The sequence below is a fragment of the Talpa occidentalis genome, unplaced genomic scaffold (assembly GCF_014898055.3).
Source record: "Talpa occidentalis isolate TD23 unplaced genomic scaffold, MPIMG_talOcc4v2.1 talOcc4.7, whole genome shotgun sequence".
Lineage (NCBI taxonomy): Eukaryota > Metazoa > Chordata > Mammalia > Eulipotyphla > Talpidae > Talpa > Talpa occidentalis.
In genome coordinates, this window is record NW_023605083.1 from 5,376,387 (window position 1) to 5,392,057 (window position 15,671).

The window sequence follows — 15,671 nt, forward strand, 5'->3', positions numbered from 1 at the left end:
CTGCGTGATGGAAACCGGTGGTGCTAAGGCTCTGCTGTGCCTCCTGGCAGTGAGGCTGGTCCTGGCCAGGTGCTGCCAGCTGACCTCAGGAAACCCTGGGGCGGCTCCAGCTGGAGCTGGCGGTTCCCTTCAGCCTGACCTGCCAGCCTTCACAGCCTTGAAGGACTCGTCATTTGTCACGAGCCAGGAGGAAGCATCTCTCCTGTGTATCCAGTCACCTGCTTTTGAGGGACATGGGGACCAGCTGAAGATGTGTGTGGCCTTGGTGGCAGGCCACCTTGGGCAGCAGCCAGCCCTGTTGCTCTTTGATTTCGGGCCCTCTCTGATCTGCCTGCCCTCACCTCGGTTTCTTCACCTGTAAAATGGGAACGATAATGGCTCGCAGGACTATGGTAGAGTTCACGTGGTCAGCATATAACACAGCTCAGTGGGCGGGGCCTGGTTTCACAGTTGACTGATGAGAGATGATGAGCTTGGGGGAAAGGAGATGGTTCTAGAGCAGGCTCTGCACTGTGCCTGTCTCTCCAGGGCTCTGGGGAGAGGCAGTTGCCCTGTCTGGAGTGCAGCATGGGGCCCTGCAGTGGCTGGCTGCCTTCCCTGACCCCTGACGCGTGGCAGGGCAGATGTGGGAAGAGGTATGTGGCCATATCCACACCATGTTGGCAGGACTCTGCGTGGCCGCTGACTGAGTAGTGGAGAAAGGCGCTGGGGGGGACATTACAGAGTCACCCCTGTGCTCCCCCCACCCCACCAGAATCCAGTGTGATGGGCAAGATCACCTTTTTAAAAAAAAAATATTTATTTATGCATACAAGAACTGGGGAACAAGCCAAAGATGGGGGTGAAAGGATTCACCAGAGACAGAGCGGGGAACAGAACAGGCAGATCTACTGAAGTACACTGCTGAGGGGAGCAGCGGGCGAGACAGGAGAGGTCTGCTGTGCCATGTGGGTCAGTTCCTTGGTCGGCCAGGGATCGAACTCGTGCTGCAGAGGCTGCAGATAGCTTCATAGTGCTGTGCTTACCTCCTTGCGCCACCAGGGAGGCCCCAGTGTCACCTTTTATAGACAAGGAAGTTGAGGCTCCCTGAGACTGGCCTTCTGGGGTCACTCATGCAACCACTTTCTCCAGCTGATCCAACTCCTGGCCACCTCTTGCCTCTTTCTGGGGGCTTCCTGTGCTGCTCCCACTGCCCGGGATGTCTTCTCCCCGAATATTCACCCGGCCAGCCTCAGTGTTGGCCCCAGACCAAGCCAGGCCCCCGCTCTGTCCGGTGCTCTCTGTCCGCTTCCACTTCCTCAGAGGCTGGCGGCAGTGGTCAGTCACCTTCTGTGTGGTCTGTCTCCCCACTCACTGGGCTCCTCCCAGGGGCTGCTCCCACTGTCGCCTCACCCACAGCTCACAGCTGGCACCCATAGTAAGTCTTTGTGGGTGAGTAATGGGGGGCTGGGGTTCAGGCCTCTCTGATGGAGTTCTCTTGAGCTGAGGACCCCAGCTGGGTGGGGACAACTCAGAAATAGCCGAACCCTGCCACTGTGATGGCCGCAGCGGGCTGCAGCGGGTGAAGGGCTTGGCCTGCCCCTCTGGGCCTTAGCCGGCTAATTGTATGTCTTCAAGCTAAAAATGAAACTCCCCTGAGCTGCCCTGGAAACACAGCCCCTGTAATAACCTGTCCCGGCAGCGAGGTGCTGGGGACGGGCCCCGAGACCCAGCCCGGAGAGCCGGGGCCTTGGTGGCTCTGACGGGGTGGATGCCTGTCCTCGGGAAGGTGTGTGGGCGCCAGCCTTGAAGTGGGGAGATAGGGTGTTCCCATCTCATGTCTTCTTCTAACCTCATGCCCTGCTCTCCATTTCCAATGTAAATTTCGGTTACACAAGCAATTTCGGGACAGAAACGCCGGGCGGTCCCACCCCACCCGTGGGCTCCCTGTGGGCGCCCCCTCCCGCCTGTGGCCATTGTCTCCTCGGGCTGGGGCCGCTGGGACAAGCCATCCAGGTGGTTGGGAAGCAGGGCCCAGGTTCTGGGTGTCCCGCTGGGCCTGACTTCCACCATTGTTGCATTCCTTTTTCCAGGCGGTCCCCAGTGGGGCAGATGGGGCGGGCAGGCTCAGGGCCGGGATTCCTGAGGGAACCTCTCGTTGATGATTTCTCTTCATAGGTGCGCGTGTGTTGTCATGTTTTCACACTCCCCCTTTCTGAGACTGGTGGCTTCTGCGCCTCCTGTCAGTGCCCCCGCCCAGGGGGTCAGGTGCAGCGGCCTCTGCTGCTCCCAGATTACACCCCCCCCCCCCCGCCCCTGTGCAGTTGGTGGGCCTCTCACCTCTGTAATCGTGAAGACTCCCAGGGGAGTTCATTGTTCTCCCTGCTCATGCTTACAAAACAGTCACATCTGATCCTTTTCCCCTGTCCTTCCCTACCCGGCCCTCCTCTGCCAGGCCGGAGCCACCTCCCTCACTGTACCACGGGGCACCTCCCGTGTTCCTATGCGCACAGGCGTTTAGATATTTCACTTAAAAAAAAAAAAAGGCGGGGTGCTCTGTAGATCTCCCTCTTGTTCTGGCCCAGGACCTCTTTCTCTGCTATGAGGTTGACTCGCCTGTCCACCGTGTGTGTTTGCCTCGTTCTGTCCGTCTCCTGCCACTGCCAGACTTGATGGCAAGGCTTTCTGTCTGTCCTGCCCACTGCTTATGTCCCCAGGGCCTTCAGTAGTACTTGGCACATAGTAAACGCTTTATAAAAGGTTTTTAAGTGAATTAAAGCCCTGAAATTTCCTCAAACCTGGCTCAGCCCGCTCCCACCTGGGGCTCATGACCACCTGCCTGGCATCATCATTCCTGCTGTTTTTATGAGCCCCATCCAACCAGGGTTCATCCTCTCCCCATGATTTCTGTCCTGTGCCTGGACGCCATGCCACCCAACTGGGGGGACCTAGCTCCCTCTTCTGTGGGGGCCCAGGAGACATCTGCGGGGCTGGGTCCTGGCTCTGCCGTTGCCAGTTCTGAGCACGGGCTCTGCACACCAATGGGCCTGGCTCGAGCAGTTCCTGGGCGCTGCCTCCAGCGGTTCTGTCTGTGGATGAGTTACTCCTTCTTTCTGAGCCTCATCTGTAAGGTGGGCCACAGTGACACCCAGCTTTCAACCTGGAAGAGCTCCAGTAGGTGGCACGCAGTAGGTCATCAGGAAATGGCTGCTGCTGGAGGGTTTATTTTACCCCTGCTGTGACCTGGGGTGGGCCAGGGCGAGCCTGCAAGTTTCTCCCCTCCCGTGGGAGTGGTGGCCTTTAATAGTGTGTGTTTAGAGCCCTGTGGAAACAAGAGGGAGGCCCCAGTGCCCATCCCATGAGCCCCACCTGCCTCCCTTCCTGTTACCTGAGCCTGGGAGGGCTCCACAGGGCTTTCTCTAGCCTGACCTGCTTAGCCCACAGGAACCAGGAACAGGCCTGGGGCTTCCTGGTTGGCATTCCCACGGGCAACTCACAAAGGAGAAGGGGAGAGAACCCACAATTTGATACAGGCTTTTGTTCCCAGACGCTAATCCTAACTCCTCTGAGTGTTTCTACTTTGCACAGTGAACTTTCTCCTTAGATCTCCAGCAGCTGCTACCTCCTGGGGGTGGGGGTGGGGGTCAGAGTAGAGTGGGTGGGCGGAAATCTGAGGGTCCACACGGGGGCTGTGGTCACCCCTCCGTGTCCTCTCTCTCAAACTTGGGCCTTTGGCTGCTTGGGAGTGTTTTATTCTTTTGCCCTCCTCCCAGGTCCTTCGTGACTCTCTGCTCTGCCTGTAGCCAGAGGCCTCCACGTGACCTACCCTCTGTTCTCTTGCCCAGTCCATGCCCTGCGCTCGCCTCCCCAACCTCTCCAACCACTGGCCTCCCTGCTGCCTTTCTGTTTTCAGGCATGGTTCCACCTCAGGGCCTTTGCACCTGCTGTGTTCACACGTTTGGATGGCTTTTGCCCTGGTGGTGTGAGGTAGTGTCTCCTCGTAGTTTTGATTCCCGTTTCTCTGGTGGCTGTTCACATTCGGTGTTTTCTCATGTGCTTACTGCCATTTATAGGTCTGCTGTGGAGAAATGTCCAGTGAGATCATTGGCCCATTTTTCAATAGAATTGCTTTTATTATTGAAGCTGTAAGTGCTCATATGTGGTCGTTGCAAGTCCCTTATATATGTGATTTGCAAGTCTTTTCCTTCATTCTGTGGGTTTTTTTTTTTTTTCCACTTTCTTGGTAGGATTCGTTGAATCACAGACGTTTACTCTGAATGAAGTTGAGTGTCTCTTTTGTCGCCTGTACCTTCGGCGTCATCTAAGAAACGATCGCCTAATCCTGGATCATGACGTGCTATAGTTTCAGCTCTTCCGGTTTCTGACCCATTTGAATTTACTGTATTTGGTGTGAGAAATGGATCCGCTTCATTCTTTTGCATGTTAACAAAACCTGAGTGTCAGCATACCCGGCGACTTACGTTAAAAGACTGTTCTTTCCCCCGCTGGCACTCTTCTGGAAACCCAGTTGACCATAAATGTGAAGGTTTATTTCTGGACTCTGAGTTCCATCCCATAGATCTCTGTGTCCTTGGTGCCAGAACCACATTCTCATGGTTAGTAAAGCCAGGCACTTTTGAAAGCAGAACATGCAAACTCTTTAATTATGTTCTTTTTCTAGATTGTTTTGACCACCCAGGTCCCTTGAGTTTCTTCATAAAGGTTTCAGATCAGTTGGTCAAATTTCTGCAAAGGAGCTAGCTGAGATTTGGATTGGGACTGTGTTGAATTTTTAGGTCAGTTTGGGAGTATTGTCTTCCTAGTGATAGACTCTCTTTCCCCTCATTTAGATCTTCTTGCGTTTCTTTCAATAATGTTTTATGCTTCTTGTGTTAAATTTATCATTACATATTTTTCTTTTTTTAGCGGTTACAGCTTGTCTCCTGCAACCTTGGCGAGTTTGTGTATTCTGATAGTTTTTTTAACAGCCTTCTCTACTAGGAGATCGGAGTGTCTGCCGCTACTTCACTTCTTTCTTTTCCCCACTATGTGTTTTCCTTGTTTGCTCCTCATCATTCTCCTCCCACCAGAACGTCAGCTGCTCACCTCCGTGGTCCGAGTGTACAGCCCAGGACTGCGCGCTCTGAGCGAGCAGAGCCGGCCCCCTTGCAGGCTCCTGCTCCCCCTGTGGCAGGCACCGCCTTCCCGAGGGCACCTGCCCGTGCCTGCCAGGGGCTTGGGACTCTCCCATTCTACCCCTTCTCTCTTGCCCTGGCCTTTTCTGTTGGTCCCCAGTCTTGGGACGGCGGGGGTTTGCTGGAACTCACCCTCCTGATAATGTTGGTGACTGAGCACCCCTGGATCCCCAGAGCCTTCATCAGGCGAGACCCTCCCCAGGCCAGATCCTTTGTGAGACTCTCCTATCTGAAGACACTGGGTGCCCGCCCGTGAGTGAGTGTTGGGCCTGCTCACTGAGGCGGATGGAGAGGTCGAGCCCAGCCCGAGTGTGAGAACTGAGCGCAGGCTGCCTGGCCTCCCGTCGCAGCTAAGCCTAAGCTAAGCTAAGCCCAGATGGGGCCCCTCGTGGCAGCCAAAGCTCAGGCGCTTTCATCTGCTGAGGAAAGGGGAGATCGTGTGTTCCTCCGCACTCATGCTGGTCCCTCGGCTTTGAATGTCACCCCCATTAAGAACTCCCCCATTTGGGCCCGAGCTTGACTGTCACTTCCCAGGCATCAGTCATCTTCCCTGACTCACCCTGTCCCCCACCCTCTGCTGGTGCACTGAGTCATCACCAGGGTGACTGTCAGTGTCATGTTGTGAATAAAGTTCAGCGAGGTGGCCAGCCCTGGTGTACACACAAACACTTGGCACTCACAGACGCGAGTGGTGCCTCAGGTGCACAGCTGGGCTCCCCTCCGCAGGCTCTCCCGGCTGCTGAATGGCCCGTGTGCTACCGCTTGGCTGAATGCTTGGCGGTGGCCAGACGGCCCTGCGCGCAACTCCTGCCTCATTCCTCACAGGATGGGGGCTGCTCTTGGAGCCTCGGTGCCCTCAGCTGTAGAAGGGGGTGGCGTCCTGCTACCTCCCTGCTTTCGTGAAAAGCAAACAAGCCTGTCCCGGAGGTTCCTGCTTTCGCTGACTCCCCACCCTCGGGCGACTGGCAGCTGACCGCGCTCCTCGGGTCCCTGGGGTGTGGAGAGGTCACTTCCTCAGCTGTTTGCTTGGCGGTTCCTGTCAGGTGGGATGAGGCTGGAGATAAGGTCTCTCCGGCTGCCCCTCCTTTCCGTGCCGCCCCTTCCTAAGCCCTGGTGTTGTCAGGCTGGCTGTGGGGGGACGGGAGCCGTCAGGGGTGGGAAGCTCGTCTCTGCCACTTGCCACCCCCAGGCCTGCTGAGGCCCCTGCAGCAGCTGGGAGAGGCTCAGGGGAGCTGCTCCCACTCACTCCCAGGCACGCGATTGCCTCCCTGTGGAGGGGACACTGAGTGTGGTTGTGCAGTTAGCATCGGGACAGCTGAAGTCAGGCCGCAGGCCTGCAGTGGTGAGGGTTCCACATGCTGGAGCCAGGCTGCAGTAGGCCTGAAGGCCTGAGCCCACAGCTGCTGCTTCCATTGAATGTGGGGTTGGGTAGTGGCAGTTGATAGTGGCTGCCCCCCGCTGTCTTTGGAAGCGAGGTCTGTGCAACAGCACAGACACGCTCGCGTGCACCCCAGCTGGTTCAGTGGTGGTTGGTGGAGAAGAGGGGGCCTGTAGCCAGGGCCTCTGTGCTCGGGGTAGCTGAGCTCAGGACGCAGGCTCAGAAGGTGGCTGATTGTCTGGCCTGGGGAGACGGAGCCTCAGTCCAGGCAGCAGGAGCCTGGCTGAAGGAGAGCCCAAGCCCACAGAGCCCGTGGGGGGTGAGGGCAGTTGTCCCTGGCCTGAACTCACCCTGCCTTTTGCTTTTTTGGTTTTTATTAGGCATTCTTTGTTTTTACTGCACTTATGCAAGCACAGTTTCGTTATGAAAATATAGTCACTTTGTAATACAAAGTGAAAAATGAGCGCTCCCCACCCCTGCACTCCTGCAGCCCTCCCCACTCCCCCTCAAGCCCTGTCCCTGTGTGCTTGTTGGCTCACCTGTCCGGTCTGGCCCCCAGGGAGGAGGTGCAGGAGAACTGTGTGCGGTGGCGGAAGAGGTTCACCTTCGTGTGTAAGATGAGCGCCAACCCGGCCACTGGCCTGCTGGACCCCTGCATCTTCCGCGTGTCCGTGCGCAAGGTGAGGCCAGGCTGCGGGGTCAGGGAACACTGTGAGCTTGGGGCTGAGATGGGTCTCAGCCCTTCCCCTGACTTGACCCCCCTATCCCTTGTCCTCTTGCCCTGGCAGTTAGATTTGGGGGGAATTGGGAAACTCACGAGGTGCCTGGGGTTCCTAGTTACCCTCTACTTGTGTCTCTCTCCCTGTACAGGAGCTGAAAGGCGGGAAGGCGTACTCCAAGGTACGTGTGCGTGGCAGTCAGATGGCTGGGCTAGGCAGGACAGGCATGAGAGAAGCTCCCAGAAGAACATGCAGCCTCTTCTCTGCCCCAGCCAAGAGACAGCCCTCCACGAGAAGTAGTGTCTCGGGGAGATTCCTCATCCACTGTCCCTGCACCTGAGGTGAAGGCAGCAGCATCACAAATGGCAGGAAGTTCAGAGTGAAAGGGCAGTTTCCACGCCCTTGCTCCCCAGACCTGTCCACCATTTTGACTCATTAGTGTCTTTTCAGACCTTCTAAGAAGTGGCCATGGTGGGTGCTGTCCTAGCACAGAGCAGAAGTAGACAGATGCACGCATTAGAGAAACACGTGCTTCCGGTACGGGCACTCTTACTTACAGAGAAGGGACTTGTTCCAAATAGGCTTTTTAGGTCTCATCACATCACAAGTATCTTTTCACATAGTTGCAGATTTCTTTTTGCTTCCTAGTGGCAGCAGTGCCCTGTGTACTAGGTGGCAGGGACTAGCTGGTCCCGCTGTTCAAACCAGGGGCTGTGGTTGCGTTCCCAGCACGCCCCTCCGCCCAGGGCTACGCACTCAGCCGTTCCCACTAGGAAGACGGGCGAGGCGGCTCGATGGGCCACCTCGGACTTTGATGTGCCAGTTCAGCCCTACACCCTTGACTTCTCCATGGGGACAGCTGGCCCGCCCTCAGCACTGTGGGGAGGCGGCCGGGTGGCAGGTGGTGGCTCTGTCCCAAGGGACCTGCCTTTGCCTGACTGCACTCTGGTGGAGGAGGTGTGTGCCCCTCTGTGCAGCGTGGCCCTTGCAGCCAGCCCAAGTTCAGGAAGTGCCATGCGTGGCCCAGTGCTTTGCCCTGGCCAGGGCGCGAGCATCCACCCACCTCCCTGTGGTTCTCACTGGCCAGGACAGCTGTCCAGCCAGGAAGGTGCCACCAAACTGCCAGCCAGCCCCTCCTCACACAGCCTGTGTCAGCCCTGCTGGGCCCCTTCCTGCCCCTCTCCAATCAAACTCCCACCCAGGCTTTGCCCCCATTATACTGAGGAGGAAGCAGGCCCACAGAGGTGCAGCCTCGCCTCCGGCCCGGCTCTGTGGGTTAGCTGTGTGGGGCCTTCTCAAGTCACTTCTCCTCTCTGAACCTTTATGCCCTTGTCTGTAAACTGGGGTCACTCTGCGTGGGTGGCAGGGCTGGGATCTGAACCCAAGGGTGTGTGTGCCCCTAAACTCTGCAGCAGAGACTTGCATGCAGGAGGTGCTCCATAAATATCTTTAATTGATTTAGTTGTCCCCCAAGTCCCTAACCTAGCATCTGTCACCATAGCCTCAATTTCCCTTCGTCTCCCCAACCTGGTGGGCGTGGCTTCCATCTAAGAGACCTTCCTAATGCATGACCCCCTTCTCTCACATCCTCACTTCTGTCCCGTCCTTTTCTCTCTAATCCCAGGGTCAGCCAGGAGTTTCCTCCCTTGGCTCCCACAAGGGTCTTCTGCCCTCCCTGGCAAGCACCCCTCCCCTGGCCTCCTGTCCCCCCCGCAACGCCAAGTTCCCATGATCCTTCCCTCCTCCCTGGCCCACTGGCCTGGCAGCTCCCTACAGCACTGGCCTTGTTTCCTGGGGAACAATGTGTCTGTGTCACAGACAACAATGTCCTTTCATCTCAGACGCTGCCCCAGTGCATGCTGGGATGCAGCACAAAGGGTGCTTTGTGTGTCTCAGGGATGTGAGCTCCCGACTTTGCCACATCGGAGCTGGCAACCAGGGCCTCTGTCCTTGGGTGCTGGTTATGCAACAGTGGGTCTGGGCTGCGGGGGGGCCCCCAGGGACGGTGCCTGCCTCTCCCCCTCCCCACCCTGGCAATGCAAGTTAACCCCTGCACTGCTAACCCTGCACCCACGCCACCTCTGTCCCTTCCAGCTGGGCTTCGCCGACCTGAACCTGGCTGAGTTTGCAGGCTCTGGCTCCACGGTGCGCTGCTGCCTGCTGGAGGGTTATGACACAAAGAACACGCGCCAGGACAACTCCATCCTCAAGGTGCCGGGGGTCTGCTGCCTCCTGCCCCACCCCAACTCCAGGAAGGGGGAGCCTGCCTCTGCTGGGAGGGTTGTTTAAAATGCAGGTTTTCACCTTGGGTGGGCAGTGAGAGGCACTGAGGCATGGGCTGTCCTGGGTCAGGAAACCACCATTAGAGGCTTGGCATAGCCATCTGGCCTGTTTCCCCATCCACACTGGGGGGCCAGGGCATGGGCCCCAGTAGTCTCTGAGGTTCTGGTGAGCACTTTTGATGAGGTCAGCATTTCCAGGTATTGACCCCACCTTGCCTTCTGAGGCCTGACCACAGTGCTCAGGGGTGTCTTGTCCAGTATTGCGATGGGGTTGGAGTTAGGGAGGGGGATGCCACGGATTCAGGGTCCCAAGAAAGCTTGGCCCCAGCTGGATGACTCTACGTGCAGTCCTGCCCTCGGCCCCACCTGAGCTTGCACCTGAGCTTCCGTGGCGCATCTGTGAGAGAGAAGGGCCTATCATCCTGGACCCATGGACGAGGGCACAGACAATGGCCGGCAGTTTCCTACTCCCTCTCTGCCTTCTGGGGACTGAGATGTCTGGCTGAGAAAATAGTCCCAACCACACCTCTGTGAACTGACCCTGGGGGGAGCATAGGCAGAGGAAGAGGTGGTAGGCGGGCTCTACCTCCTGGCCCTCTGGCACCCCTTGCAAAGTGAGCAGCGCAAGATCGTTATTGTCACTTTAGAGCTAGGACACAATGGGAGCGGCCCAGAAGCCCCCAGATAGTAGCCCCCCAGTCAGCTCCAGTCTCAGTGCCTGGAGGCACAGAATGGGCAAGCTGGGCAGGAAGGAGGCTCCCACAGCCCCACTGCACCCTCACCAGCCAGGAGTTAGGAGGGCTCCGTTCTCCGTCAGAGGAGATGGATGTGTGAGGCTCTGGGGCTTCGTGCAGCCGTGCAGTGCATGCGTGGGGACAGCAGAGTCCCGCAGGCCTGGGCTAGGTGGTGGGCAGGGTGTGGTGAATCTTCCCTTTCTCACAGGTCACCATTGGCATGTTCCTGCTCTCTGGGGACCCCTGCTTCAAGACGTGAGTGCTGTCACTGGCTGCCCAGGGGGTGGGGCCCCTCCCGGGCACGGCGGGAGGGCAGGCAGTTACTCTTTGCTCCTCCATGCTCTTGGGCAACTCTGTCTGCATCAGACCTGAGGGTGGGCCACCCCAGTCACACCCATCTGTCCTTTCCAGGCCACCATCCACTGCCAAGTCCATCTCCATCCCGGGCCAGGATTCCTCCCTGCAGCTGACGTGTAAGGGTGGCGGGACCAGCAGCAGTGGCAAGAGCAGCACCAACTCCCTGACAGGGTCCCGGCACCCCAAGGCCCGGCCCACCATCCTCAGCTCAGGTACTGCTCCCTACCTGCCCAGCCCACCCCTTGGCTGAAGGCATTCATCTGCAGTGTCCCCAGGTCCCCAGGGCCTTTTCTGGGAAGAGAGGTGGGGTGGTGTTAGCACGATGGTGCCTCCCTTAGGCCGACATCTGGGCCCCTCCCTATGCTGGGTACGGTGTTTGGCGTCAGGATCCTGCAGAGCCCTGGACCAAGTCTGACCTGGTGTCCTGGCCTAGTAGGAGAGACAGGTGTTAGACAATAAGCCAAGTGCACGTCCACCCGAGTTGGTGAGCTGGGCCTGGGGTGGACACAGTGTTCAGGCAGAGCGGTGTGCTGTGGGGGGCTCTTGTGCGCCACCTGCCTAGCCCTCATCCTTCCAGGCCTTGTCCTCCCTGTACGATGGGATCAGTGATAGAAACTGCATCTGGGTTGCTTAGGAGCAAACTGAGCACAGCGAGCCTGGCCAGGCGGTCAGCACCTGGGTTTTCCTGGGCCATATTTCTAGCAAATTATCATTAATGCTATAAAAAAAAATCCAACAGCTCAAGTTCTCAGAGGAGACGACGAGGCACTGGGTAGAGGTGGTGCCTCTAGGAGAGGGGGCTTCAGTGTGCAGCCAGGGGTGTTGCCCCCACATCTAGTGCTCTGCAGGGGAAGCAGATTCCCCAAAATAGGAGCTTTGCTTGGCTACTGCACCCTCTCTCTGGGGGTGGGGTGGGGGTGAGTTCAGAGCTGAGAGGCTAATTTGCGGGACCCTAATTTGTGCCACAAGAGTGATTCTAGTGGGCAGGGGCCTCTGGGGCCTCTGGCACCTCTGGCTGTGCAGGGGAGCAGTGAGTCCCCACTGGCCCTGAAGGTGCACTTTCCTCCATTCCCATTGCCTGCTGCAGCCTGGGAACTGAACCTGGGGGTGGGGGCTCCAGGATATGGGTGCATCCCTTCCCAGCACAGAGGGTGCCTCGGCCAAGTAGTCCAGTGCCTCGTGTGCCCCTCGGTGCCTGCGCTTCTCTGTGGCCCCCGCCCGTATCTGCAGAGAACCTTTTGGTACTTGGCCAGCCCAGAGACACGGCAGGCCTGGGCTCCAGCCTGTGGCTGGGTGTGCTCCTCTCCCAGTAGGGGGTGGATGATCCCTCCTTTCTCCGTTGACAGGAGGACTGGGGGGCGGCTACTTCCTTAGCCCTGGGGGAGCCCTGGGTAGATGGTGGCCGGTGCCTCTTGCTGGGGGTGCCCAGAGTTTGTGTTGAAGATGGGCTGTTTGGGGGCCTGGCCACTCACTCCCTCTCAGCCTTACTTGTGGCACACCAGCTACGCTGCCTCAGGCTCCCTCAAGCCTCAGGGCCTTTGCTCCTGCTGTTCCCTCTGTGTGGGAGGGGCTTTCCCTGACACCTTGTCTGAGTTGTGGGCCCCCACGAAGGCCACCTCCTCAGGGAAGCCTTCCCTGATCCCAGACCTGGCCTGGCCTCCATCCCCACTGCTCCTGGCTCTGCACACACTGCAGTTGGGATAACTGGGTCACACTTGGTTCTGCGTTCTTCCTCTCCACTGGCCTGTGACCTCTCTCCTGTTGACGCACCCAGTAGAGCCCCTCTGCAGGGTAGGTGCCGAGGGCTAGCCCGGACTGAATGAACCTGGTTCAGAGGGGAACTGTGGCAGGTTGCTGCTCCCTTGAACCTCAGTGTTACAGTGGAAATGCACAGTGCCCGACCCCCAGCCCCCGGCCAGACTCTGAGGAGATGTGTGTAAAGGGTGAGGGCGAGCACCCAGTCACCTGCCCTGCCACATCCTAGGGGTGCCGGAGGAGCCTGACCAGAACCTGTCCAGCCCCGAGGAGGTGTTCCACTCTGGCCACTCCCGCAACTCCAGCTACGCCAGCCAGCAGTCCAGGATCTCAGGTGAGTGGCCACCAGCCCAGCCCTGGCCGCGCACGTCCCCGGCACCCAGTAACAAACCGCTGCCCGCCCGCCAGGCTACAGCACAGAGCACTCGCGCTCCTCCAGCCTCTCGGACCTGACGCACCGCCGCAACACGTCCACCAGCAGCAGTGCCTCGGGCGGCCTCAGCATCACAGTGGAGGGGCCTGAGGGCAGTGAGCGCGAGCACCGGCCCCCCGAGAAGCCCCCACGGCCCCCTCGGCCCCCACATCTGTCGGACCGCTCGTTTCGGTGAGTCCCACTCTGTGCTCCTGGAGACCAGACCTCTTTGGGGGGCTCCCTGAATCTCTGCAGCTTTACCCATAACACGGGGACACCAGGGTCCGCCCCTTCGGCCTGCTGTGTGGGGTTCAGCTTATCTGTCCAGAGTGGGCCCTGTCAGTCTGGGTCTGAGCCTTCGGCGCTCCATGGAAGTGGCGGCACGGCTGTAGGCAGGCTGCTTAGCCTCCTGGAGCCTCAGAGTCGTCCTCTCTAAGGCCAGGGAGACAAGTGCTTGCTCCGGAGGGCGGATGTGAGGGCCCAGGCCTCTGAGCGCTGTGCCTCTTACCCACGGCCCTCCCCAGGCGGAAGAAAGACTCGGTGGAGAGCCACCCGACCTGGGTGGACGACACGCGGATTGACGCGGATGACATCGTGGAGAAGATCGTGCAGAGCCAGGACTTCACAGACGGCAGCAACACTGAGGGTGCGCTGGCCATGCGGGTGGCTGAGGGCGGTGCCACTTGCCGGCTGCCCCCGTCCCACTCAGCCCCCATCCTCCCCTGTGTCCCCACAGATAGCAACCTCCGGCTGTTTGTGAGCCGAGACGGCTCCACCACGCTGAGTGGCATCCAGCTGGCCAACAGGTAGGGGGGCAGGTCAGGGTGGCAGCTGGGCCCAGTGGTGAGAGCAAGGTCTCTGACCGTTGAGTGCCAGTCCTTGGTACCATGGGGCGACCTCAGTCTCTCCATCTGTCAATGGTGTGGATCACGCACCTTTCCTGGAGGTAGGCAGGGGACAGGCCCTGCATTGATCTGAGGGTTCCAAGGGTATATTCTTGGCAAAAGCCTCGGATGGGCTTGGTACATAGCGGGGCCTTAAAAAGCATGTTTGGACCCTCCTTTCCTTTCCTTCTAGATCTGGGAACCCCTAAAAAATTACCTGTTTGTTTATTGAGCACCAGCTGTGCATCAGGCCCTGGGCTGGGTGCTGGGGAGACAGCAGTGAGCAACACCTTTCTGCCCGCTTGATGCTCAGAGGCAGGAGATGGGGGGCGGGGAGTGGGCAGAATCAAACCTGCTTGAGCCCCATCTTTAGGGCTGGCTTCTCATTTGCTTGCAGCAGTGCCCCAGGACCAGCCTCGGCAAACTGTCATGTCAGGGGTTCCCCTAAGGATGAGACAGCGTGGAGGAATCTGAGGGATTAGGGGGAGGGGGAGTGAGGAGATGCAAACACTCGATCAGGGTGCAGACATCATCCTTCTGAGGGTCTCAGCAGCCCTTTATTTATACATTTCAAGCAAACCAGGAGAGTGCATAAGCACATGCATTAAAGGCAGGAAGATAACAATCATCACATCTTTCTTAAGAACAGCCAAGGGTCTATTTGCCCTCCTGCAGAGGTCGTGACATTTATTATTCTTTGATTTAAAGAAGGCATGGTTGCTAAACAGAAGTGTTCTTAGAGTAGCCATTTCCCTTAAACAGTCATTTTATTACCAGCAAAAAGCTTATGTGACTGCAGCTAACATTTCTCTGTTTGCCATAGAGAATGCTTAACTAAGGGCTGGGGGAAGCAAAGGGCAGGAAGTTCCCTGGGGGAGGGGAGACAAAGGGATTTTTTTCTAACTAACCTATAAAGTTTAGACTAACATATAACCAAATGATTAAAGCAAAAAACAGAAGGCTTTTATATAGAAATCATCATCTATAGTATATTGTTTTAATATTGATTCGATATTAAGGAACCAAGGGCCTGGAAGGCATTAATGCCAGGTGAGCCGCACTGGCTCTTCCCTAGCCCCCAGCTCTCAATGAAGGGAGGAGTTCTCCTAATCTAACAAAAGAGTTTTTTCTCCCTATAACTCCTCTACTTACCTAGTCAGCCTAGTTTTCGTATCTAACTTTAAGATCAAGGAAAAAAATTCCTTTTTCTGTAGGATTGCTGATTGTTGTTTTAAGGAGCTACAAACATTTCATCCGAGGCAGGGCCGGAGATGGTTATAGTTTTTGGTTCCCAGAAGGCTTAATACGTGACATATCAGTACTTGTAACATTGACTTATTTCCGAGTGCATTATTTGTGCTGCCGTGGTTATTAGCTCGACCAGTCACAAAATTGTGGTTGACTTATTCTTGAATGCACACTCCACCAGCTACTATACCAGTTGTCACCTCCAGGGGAGTCAGCCCTAAACAAACAGGAAGAGTTTAGCAGGAGCAGCGATGGCGCCTCCTGGCTTATTCGGAATTTTCTTACATTTGGAGCATGCTCCCGTCTGCCACCCACCTGCTGTCTTTAACTTTAAAGTAAAAGAATTTCCTTCTCCATTTAGCCCTGGCCTCAAAAGGCCACATCTCCATATTAAAGACTTGGCCAGGGACGTTTACAGCTTTTTGTTCCCAGAAGTTTTTTTTCACTTGTTAACGTAAGGCTCAATGTTGAATTACTGCCTTTTGGCAGAGAATTCCTAATTTTATAGAAAATGTAATACTTGTATCACGCAGTGTCATTTGCCATCAAATTGGTTATTCAGTAATTGATCAAGCAGCATTTGCAGTTTTACTTTTAAATGCGTATTTTAACAATGGTAGAAACTAGCCATAAACAAATGAGGAGAATCTAGCAGGAGTCAGCTAACGAGATTCCTGACTTTTCAGGAATCTGCCCCATGCCTGGACCTTTGTCAGACTGTTATAGGG

General features: G+C 56.9%; 1 protein-coding gene and 1 long non-coding RNA gene across 3 annotated transcripts in view; one reads left to right on the plus strand and one right to left on the minus strand.

Annotated features, from left to right (window-relative positions):
* Positions 1 to 15,671, plus strand: part of EEIG1 (estrogen-induced osteoclastogenesis regulator 1) — a 33,088-nt gene that overhangs the window by 13,305 nt on the left and 4,112 nt on the right. The window contains exons 2-10 of one of the 2 annotated variants that reach the window (XM_037495448.2): positions 7,112 to 7,232; positions 7,423 to 7,452; positions 9,366 to 9,482; positions 10,496 to 10,542; positions 10,699 to 10,856; positions 12,629 to 12,733; positions 12,808 to 13,003; positions 13,336 to 13,457; positions 13,548 to 13,617. In XM_037495448.2, coding sequence (XP_037351345.1) covers positions 7,112 to 7,232; positions 7,423 to 7,452; positions 9,366 to 9,482; positions 10,496 to 10,542; positions 10,699 to 10,856; positions 12,629 to 12,733; positions 12,808 to 13,003; positions 13,336 to 13,457; positions 13,548 to 13,617 — 966 coding nt within the window. The other variant, XM_037495447.2, reaches the window with a different exon arrangement.
* Positions 6,072 to 8,066, minus strand: LOC129144800 (uncharacterized). The gene is made up of 3 exons (XR_008549425.1): positions 7,829 to 8,066; positions 7,092 to 7,243; positions 6,072 to 6,210 (listed from the first exon to the last, which is right to left on the minus strand). It is a non-coding gene; the product is annotated as an uncharacterized LOC129144800 (long non-coding RNA).